This window comes from Mastomys coucha, unplaced genomic scaffold (assembly GCF_008632895.1).
Source record: "Mastomys coucha isolate ucsf_1 unplaced genomic scaffold, UCSF_Mcou_1 pScaffold21, whole genome shotgun sequence".
Lineage (NCBI taxonomy): Eukaryota > Metazoa > Chordata > Mammalia > Rodentia > Muridae > Mastomys > Mastomys coucha.
The window spans coordinates 35,468,890-35,477,590 of NW_022196904.1; the positions used below are offsets into that span (position 1 = coordinate 35,468,890).

General features: G+C 50.2%; 1 protein-coding gene across 2 annotated transcripts; it reads left to right on the forward strand.

Annotated features, from left to right (window-relative positions):
* The first annotated feature begins 1,107 nt into the window (after nucleotides 1-1,107).
* Nucleotides 1,108-5,553, forward strand: LOC116100493 (renal glandular kallikrein-like). 2 transcript variants are annotated; one of them, XM_031384297.1, is made up of 5 exons: nucleotides 1,108-1,156; nucleotides 3,360-3,519; nucleotides 4,456-4,754; nucleotides 4,854-4,978; nucleotides 5,352-5,553. In XM_031384297.1, the coding sequence occupies exons 1-5, from the start codon at nucleotides 1,111-1,113 to the stop codon at nucleotides 5,505-5,507; spliced, it is 786 nt and encodes a 261-aa protein (XP_031240157.1). In that variant the 5' UTR covers nucleotides 1,108-1,110; the 3' UTR covers nucleotides 5,508-5,553. The 2 variants fall into 2 exon arrangements, with proteins under 2 accessions (XP_031240157.1, XP_031240155.1); XM_031384295.1 differs by having other exon boundaries at nucleotides 1,111-1,156; nucleotides 4,456-4,745; nucleotides 4,842-4,978.
* The last annotated feature ends 3,148 nt before the right edge of the window (nucleotides 5,554-8,701 follow it).

The window sequence follows — 8,701 nt, forward strand, 5'->3', positions numbered from 1 at the left end:
CAATCGGACCTGGAACTCACAGAGATCCAGAAGCCCCTGAGTCCTACAATCTGGGATCAATGGTGTGCACCAAAATATGCAGGTGCCAAGCTGAACACTTAATTGAGCTCCTGGAAGGAAGTGACATTTTCTGGTTGCTGTTTCTTGGGAAAGGGTCTCACATAAGCCCAGGCTGGGCAAACCTCAAAATGTAGCTCAGGATCTAGAAATCAAGGAGGAAAGAGGTCATTGGGACCCCAACACTGTTCAGGGTAGGTGACACTGGCAAGGAATAACTTGAGTTCTCGTATTCTTGAATCAAAGTGTGATCAGGTCATGGTAATGTGTACCATAACGTCCATTTATTTTACTTTATTGGTTTGTTTAGAGACAGCTCTACATATAACCCTGGCTGTCTTGAATCTCAGTATGTAGACTAGGTTAGTCTACGTCACAGACTACTAGAGCCTAAAATCACAGAGATCCAACTGCCTCTGGTGTCAAAGTGCTGGGATTGAAGGTGTGCACCACTACACCCAGCTCTGAAACTCCTAATGGGAACAATAAAATCAGTGATCCAGAGTTATAAGTCCAAGAAGGAAATATTTTTGGCATTCTCAAAAAAAAAAAAAAAAAAGGATTTGGTTCTGTGGGGGCTTGCAGCCCTCTTGGCTAGCACTGGTGCAAAGAATTTGTCCTAACTGCTGGCTTCTGAGGATGATCTTGGTCTTGAGGTAGAAGGCCTTCCTTAGAGCTGTGTGTTGGGGGTCACATGCTCCTCTACCATCCTTTCACACTCCTTCACCATCGTCCCTGAACTTGCCATCTGGCTACAGTCCCCGGAAAAGGAACAGCTCCAGGAGCAACAGGCACTGCCCTACCCAATCTCGGCCCTGGGAAGGTATCCAGGATGAGCTAAGTCCTAATGGACAGCAGGAGCATGGGCCCCCCCCCCCATAGACATGAGAGTAGGAGCAGGTAAACCACCTAGGTCAGCAAGGGCAGGGCTTTGGACATCTTCTGGGTGCCAACAGGGCAGGGATGGCCCTGGGGGAAAAGAATGAGGGTTTTTAAGGGCTGTCCAAGGAGGCTCCTCAGCATTGAGCCTGCTGCTCCTGGACACCTGTTACCATGTGGTTCCTGATCCTGTTCCTTGCCCTGACCCTAGGAGGGATTGGTGAGATGAGGGAAGCAGGAGGGGTCAGAGCCATGACTCTCTTGCTGCCTTTGGCCCTGGACATCCCTTTCCCCTCTCCCTTTGTCCCAGCTACATCCTGAAGCACCACCTGCTCCTCCTTCTCTGCCCCTGCTCACTGCAGAGTCCCTCACTGTCCTTGCTCCCATGCCAGGCTCCTGTTCCCTCCCATTTTCCAGAACTTTCTCCTCCTCCTTAGCCACCTGATTATCTCTGGGCTTCTCCAGTCTTTCTAAGGAACCCAACCCCTTACCAACATTAGGACCTCAAATGTCTCTCTAGTTCATTGTTTTTCCTAGAGCCCAATAGCCAAGCCCTGAGTCAGGGGCTTGCCTAAATCCCACACTAGTACCTTTGGCTATCCAGCAGCTTCAAGCCCTCAGCTGTGTTCTCCACATCCTGATAACTTGTCCCTCATCTTCTCAAGTTGTCAATGTCTACCAAAACGTTCACTTCTTAAATTGGCTTGTGACATCAAATGAATTCCCTCTCCCTTTCTGGTGAGGGGGATCTGCCAGTTTCCCTTCTCAATGGCTGTTTGGTTTAGACTAGTTTTTGGAGGAGGAGTCAGGTGGCAGATGCCAGACATGAATATCAAGAATCTTCATCAATCACTTGCCCCCTTGGCAGGGTCTCTCACTGAATGGGGAGTTCCTGTTAGGCTATAATGGCTGTCCAGCAAGCCTCAGGGGAATCCTCCTGTTTCCACCTCCCCAGCACTGAGGTTACAGGTGCACAACGCCACACCTGACTTTTCACCTGGGTTCTGGAGGGATCCGCTCAGGTGCTAATGCTTGCACAGCCAGTCCTGTAGCAACCAAGCCATCTCCTGCCCAGCTCTTGGGAATAAGTTCTGAACTAGTGTCTCATGATGTCACCCAGGACTATCTTCAGTCCATGGCCATCCTCCTGCCTCAGCCTGCTCTGTACTGGGAATACAGATGAGTGCTGCCCTGCCTGGCTTGCCAAGCTTCCCTCTCTTTCCAAATGCTGTGCTTTGGACCGCAGTTCCCTCTCATGCCTCAGGTCCTGGGCGGCAGGCTCCTCAGTGTTTCTAACCTTCACCAGCTCCTGTCCTGTCTCACAGGAGCCCCACTGCACAGCTCTAGTTCCCACTGTGTGCAGGACATCCCACAGACCTCAGAGCCTAACCCTAGTACCTCACTCACATCAGCTGTGTCCTCCCCACTGCCTGGCAATGGCCTGGCTTGCTTTAACTCCTTTTCAATTCATGTTCTGAGGCTGCCTCCAAGAAATCCCTGGGCCTCACCAATACCTAGATCATTTGCCCCACCTCCACAAGAAGCAGAGCCTTTCCCCCACAGTTCCCCAGAATTCCCTTCTCTAACTACTTGTCCCATCTCAAAATCCATTTTAGGAAGCCCCACCCTTCTTAGATATCATCTCCACCACAGACCCTTACAGGAGCCCACGCTGCAGTCTTGACCCTGCCCGTTTGACCTGGAAACCCCTCATTCTTTCCCATCCTAGCTGGCCACTCCATGCTCAATCCAACAAATACCAAATCATCCCTAAGCTCCCTTTCCTGGATTCATTTATTCACTCAAATCTAGTTTTCTGAGACCTCACCCTTTCCAGTATTCCCAAAACCCAGCCCAGGCCCTGACTTCTTCGCAAGCCTTGGACATTCTAAATGCCAAATCAAAAGATTTCATTCTCATTGGACTAAGAATGGACTAGAATTCCCTGACTCCTCTGCTCCTCCTCCTCCTTCTCCTCTTCCTCCTTCTCCTCCTTCTCTTCCTCTTCCTCCTTTTTCTCTGTCTCTGTCTCTGTTTCTGTCTCTGTCTCTCTCTCTATCTCTCTGTCTCTGTCTCTCTGTCTCTCTGTCTCTCTGTCTCTCTCTCTGTCTCTCTCTCTCTCTCTCTCTCTCTCTCTCTCTCTCTTTCTCTCTCTCTCTCTGTCTGTCTTTCTCTCTCTCTGTGGTTTCTCTGCCATCCATTAGGCCAAGACTATGAAGTGGCCTGACACTATACTGGATTCCTGCTTTAAGTGTATTTCTGTCCCCACAGCAGGGATCTCCCTATCCACGACCAATTATATATGGGCACCTTCCCGGGATGTCCTAATCATGTCCTGATCCCAGCCCTGCTTAACTGTGTCCCCCAACAGAATACCTTCCTATCTGTGCCAACCCTTCCCTCCCCGATTTCCCCTATTGCAGATGCTGAGCTTCCTGTCCAGAATCTGATTATTGGAGGATTTAACTGTGAGATGAACTCCCAACCCTGGCATGTGGCTGTGTACTACTTCAGGACCTATATATGCGGTGGTGTCCTATTGGACCCCAACTGGGTTCTCACAGCTGCTCACTGCTATACCACGTGAGTAAGGGAGGAGACAGGAAAGTAGGGTGGCAGCCAGAGGACATGACTCCAGGACAGGCTGGGGTACTGAAGGGAGGAGAGAGGGACTGGCTGAAAGTCTATCCATGACCTCCTGGGTCTCTCTTTGGGCCTCTCTCCAGGCTTGGGTTCAGAGTCCTGTTTCCTTCTTTTCTGTCTTATTGTCTGCATGTCTCCTGTCTGTATTCATATCTGAGTGTCTCCATGGCCATCTGTTACTGTGTGTCTCCCCTTGTGTCTCTGCCCAGCCCTGTCTGGGTCTGGGTCTCATGCGTTCTCTTTTATGAGTACTGGCCATAGTGGGGACCAGGCCTAAAGGATAGAAAGTGCTGTCACTGACACTAGGGTGTGAGAGAAGTCCTCACTCTCCCCAGACTACCTTGGCCTCTAGGACCTTCTCTCCACTATGAGGATATATACAGAGAAGGGCTGGTCAGAGCTGGAGCTGGGTGAGGTAACTGAGTACAGAAAGAGAGAGGAGGATTCTGAGGAGTGAGGGCAGAGAGCTCAGACCTTGGGCTGCAGTCCAGGCCTTACCTGCTAGGGAAGTTCAGTCTGGTCCCAGCTGCACCTGAGCAGCTCTCAGGCCTGCCCCCTCCTCCCTGCCCCCTCTTTCCTTGTCTTCTGTTCCTGACTATGTCCCCTTCCCCATCTCTGTCTGTATATGTCTGTATGCGGGTGTGTGTTTGTGTGTGTGCGCACATGTGAATGTGCATGTGTGTGTGTGAGCGTGTGTGTATGTCCTTCTGTCTCTGTGTGGTTTTTTTCTGTTTCTATATGTGTGTATGAGTGTGTCTTTCTGTCTGTGTGTGTTTCTGTCTCAGACGCTTTCTTCTTTCCTCTTCTCCTTTGTACCCTGCTCAATTTCTCTGGTGGCCTTCTCTAAATCCCTCCATCTTCTTCCCTGCCCTCCAGCTACTACCAGGTTTGGTTGGGCAAAAACAACCTAAAAGAGTATGAACCCTCTGCTCAGTTCCGGGAGGTCAGCAAAGCCATCCCTCACCCTGGCTTCAACTTTAGTAACATGATGGACCAAACCACACAAACTAAAAAGGACTACAGCAATGACCTGATGCTGCTCCGCCTCAGCGAGCCTGCTGAAATCACAGATGTTGTGAAGCCCATAGACCTCCCCACTGAGGAGCCCACTGTGGGGAGCAGATGCCTTGCCTCAGGCTGGGGCAGCATTACACCCAAAGAGGAGTGTGAGTCTGGTCCAAGCAACACAGCTGGGTGCAGGGGAGGGGCAGAGAGGACTGGGCTGGCTTCTGCTCACCACCCTCTTGACTCCTGATCCACAGACAAATTCCCAGATGATCTCCAGTGCGTGTACCTCAAGCTCATGCCCAATGAGATCTGTGCCAAAGGACTCAATGGGAAGGTGACAGACACCATGCTGTGTGCAGGAGAGATGGATGGAAGCAAAGACACTTGCGGGGTGAGACAGCCTGACCTGCAGTGAGGGGAAGGACTGAAAGAGGGGACTGAGGTTCCTGGTTCCCACTTCAACACCCTGTCTAGTCAGGTGCTTGGCATCCTTCCCTATGGAAGGGATGCAGGCTGGGAGGGGAGGATCCTATAGCTGGTACTATTTCTATTTTTGACTCAGCTCTGGGGATTGTTTGGTCCACTCCTCACTCCAACATCATGTCCCTGTAAAAGCAGGCCTACCAAATGCTAGATTCCCTCACCTCCTGGCCAGAGCTGCCTCTTAGAGTCCCTGTCTTCCTCCCCTGGGAGTCAGTTCCAGGTTGGCCAGCAGAACCCAACTACCAGGTCCTTCCTTATTCCTGTCCTTGTCCTTCTTTCAGGGTGACTCAGGAGGTCCACTGATCTGTGATGGTGTTCTCCAAGGGATCACATCATTTGGGCCGAGCCCATGTGCTAAACCCACTGTCCCAGCAATATACACCAAACTTATTATTTACAAATCCTGGATAAAAGACACTATGGCGAATAACCCCTGAGTGTGACATTGTCCCATGTTCTCAATAAAACCCACCGTGTAGCATATGAGTTCAGGTTCTGACATTCTCTGGCCTTCTGGAGTTGGGTACCACATCAAAGTCCACTCAGCTAAGGTCAGGACTTCCAAAGTAGATCAGCAAGGGACAGATGGACATGTACTGTTGGCTAAGGGGGTGGGGTTGAAACAAATGCAGTCAAAAGGCTCAGACCAAGTCAAGGATGCCACATGAGTCTCCTCTGGCAAGAAAAAAGTTTTGATCACAAAGGAAAAAGTTAGAGAAATCAGAAAGATCGACTCAAACTAGGACTGATTACACTGGAAGCCGAAGAGATGATAAACAGTCAGACATTGAGAATGTGGACTGAAGACCTGGTTTTATTGAGTTGGTGAAGCCAGGAAAGGGTCAGAGGTGTTATGTTAATTAAGTCTTGACTTCCAGAGGAGGAGTCTGTCCAAAGAAGGGCAAGGACTGCCCCCAAGGCTGGGCTGCAGAGTGTCCACCTGGGGCCTTTGGAGGGGTGTGTCTCCGGTAGGGCTGGACCTAAGGATGAAGAGTGGCTTAGGAGCATTCCCTGTGGGACAGACAATCGCCCAAGTTGGGAAACAGGCCACACTTTACACAATGGTTGGGACCACAAATCAGTGTCTACTCAGAGGGACATGGCCTCAGCTGAGAGTATTGGAGAACATCCATAGAAAGGCCCCTGCCAAGACTCAAGCAGCAAGGAGTGGGCCGTAGCATGGGTGCAGGGCTTGCCATCTGTGTCCTGAGGTTGCTACCTGCTCTCAGGGGAAGAATGGGACCTCACGGGAGAGATGATGGAAACTGAGCCACAGGGACAGAGGTAAACATCTGACCGTGGGGACTCATCAGTGTCCTGAGAAGTTGCAGTGTCCCTCTGTTGGGGAGCCCCCTGGTAGTTCTCAAAGCTGCTTACAGCAGACAACTTTTGGGCAGGCTCCAATTTCCTGTCCAAAATGGATTGCTTCTACAACTCCATAGCGCGGTCTCTCGAGGCCCAATGGATGTAGCCGAGCCTCTGCTCCATGAAAGTCATACTGTAGCTCCACATCAGCACTTGGTTGAGGAAAGACAAAGTTTCTGTGGGAAGGAATCCCATGGGCACTCAACTCAGAGCCCCACCCCAAGTCCAAACTAAGGCCTGAGTACTGTCCTCCTTTCCTGTGCTCTGCCCCTGCCATGCCCAGGCCCCGCCCTTCCATTCAAGGCACCCCTCTCACAGGCCCACAGCATCTAGAAGCTAGCACACCAGCACAGGTAGAAGGCCAGCTGGTAGGATACCTGTGGCCTTGGGTGCAGTCTATTGCAGTTGACAACAAAGAGCATCAGGCTGAGGACAATCGGGATCCTTGCACTGGGGATGGGCCAGAGAAGGACAGAAGGCTAGACAGGGAACACCACCATCCCCAGAAGGAAAGAGAAAGAGACAACCTCCCTGACCTGGCACAAGTACACACACACACACACACACACACACACACACACACACACACACACAGGACAAATGATACATAGTCAGAGGGGAAAGAAAAATGGGAAACAAGGCCATCAGTTATAAGTAGTAGGCATAAATTTATAATCCCAGCTTCTTATAATGCTGAGTTAAGAGAATGGCATATTCAAAGCCAGCATGGACTACAGAGTGAGACCACAGCCAGTCTGAGCTACAGAGAATGCCCCAGAAAAACATAGACTCTCCTCTCTCTCTCTCAGAGCAGTAGACCTGGAAATCTACCCACACCTTATTGTAGGAGGCAGCTCTGGGGTAGGGTGGAGGATCCCCAGTCACCCCTGTCCTTGCCAACACTTAACCTATGCCAATGCAGAGGAAATTGACGATGAAGTCTATCTTGTTCAGGTGGTGGCAGACTGGACAGAAGGAGAGGAACATGGTAGACAGGAGGAGGAGGCATAGTGCCAGGGCCAAAAATATGAAGCCCTTGCTCATGGGAATGTAAACGGGAGAGGAGAGTCGGAGAGATAACTACAGTTATACCCCCCCCCCTCTCTCTCTCTTGCTCCTTCCTCTCACCCCATAAGGAGCCCATCCTAAATAATCCAGCAGCTGGGGAGGAGTGCCATTTCCATGTCTGCCTGAGCAGTTTAGAGACAAGTAGATCTTATCTGTATCAAAATACAAGGTAAAAGCATTCTAAGGGTCCTGAGGTTGTGGCTTCCTTGGCAGAATGCTTGTCCAGCACGTGTGCAGTCCTGCATTCCATCCTCAGCACTGTGCTGAGCTGAGTGTGGCAGCACATGGCCAGGATAGCCGCACTCAAGAGGAAAATCAGAAACTCAAGTTTATCCACAGCTACACATTGAGCTGGAGGGCAGCCTAGGATACATGAAACCCTTTTTCAAACAAGGAAAAGAATGGCAATGTAGCTCAGAACCTGTCTAGAATCCATCCCCCAGTGATGGGCTGGGGCATGGTTCAGAGGTAGAGCACCTGCTAGAATCTTCCAATAGGGTTCTTCTTAAAGTGTGGCTCAGCAGTAGAGCCCCTGTGGAGTATGTGTGAAAAGATCTGGGTTCCAGCTTCAGCAATGCCCTCACCACCAAAAATAAATAAATAAATAAAAATAAAAAAATAAAAAAATCACCTTCTCTCCCATTACCAAAAACAATACCTTGAAATTCTAAAATAATATACTGCCACACGTAGAGTTGCCGACCAACAATAATGCCCCCCTATGAGTCCTAAACTACCCACCCAGAGAGACTCCTGGTAGGGTCCCAGTGGGCCACCACCACAGACACTTCTAACAACCCATTAGAAGGACACAATCTATTTATACAATGACCAGTGAATTAGACCATATTGGCAAGCTTATGTATGCCTCCTGCAGTCAATCCAGAGGCTGATGAAGCCAGTGTATGGACTGTGCATATAGGCCATCCGCTCATTTACCATGCTAAACACCAACAACAATGCCAAGAATGTGAAGACAAGGGACCAGCTATACAGGAAAATTTTCGGTCCTACAGCCAGGAACAAAGCAGGTCAGCTGGGAAGGGAGAAAGGTCTGGGGGCCTGGATTTTTTCTCCATCTCTCTCGATGTACACCAACCTTCATCCTCTGCCTCCTGTCCTTTCCCTTATCATCTACAACCAGTTCCTGTGGAAGCTGTTTGCAGCTCATCTCCAACACCACGTCAACTCTTTCCAT

Coding starts and splice junctions, on each gene's coding strand:
- LOC116100493 (XM_031384295.1), top strand. CDS start 1,111: ATGTGGTTCCTGATCCTGTTCCTTGCCCTGACCCTAGGAGGGATTG. Junction 1,157..3,359: donor CCTGACCCTAGGAGGGATTG/GTGAGATGAGGG, acceptor CCCCTATTGCAG/ATGCTGAGCTTCCTGTCCAG. Junction 4,746..4,841: donor CATTACACCCAAAGAGGAGT/GTGAGTCTGGTC, acceptor CCTGATCCACAG/ACAAATTCCCAGATGATCTC.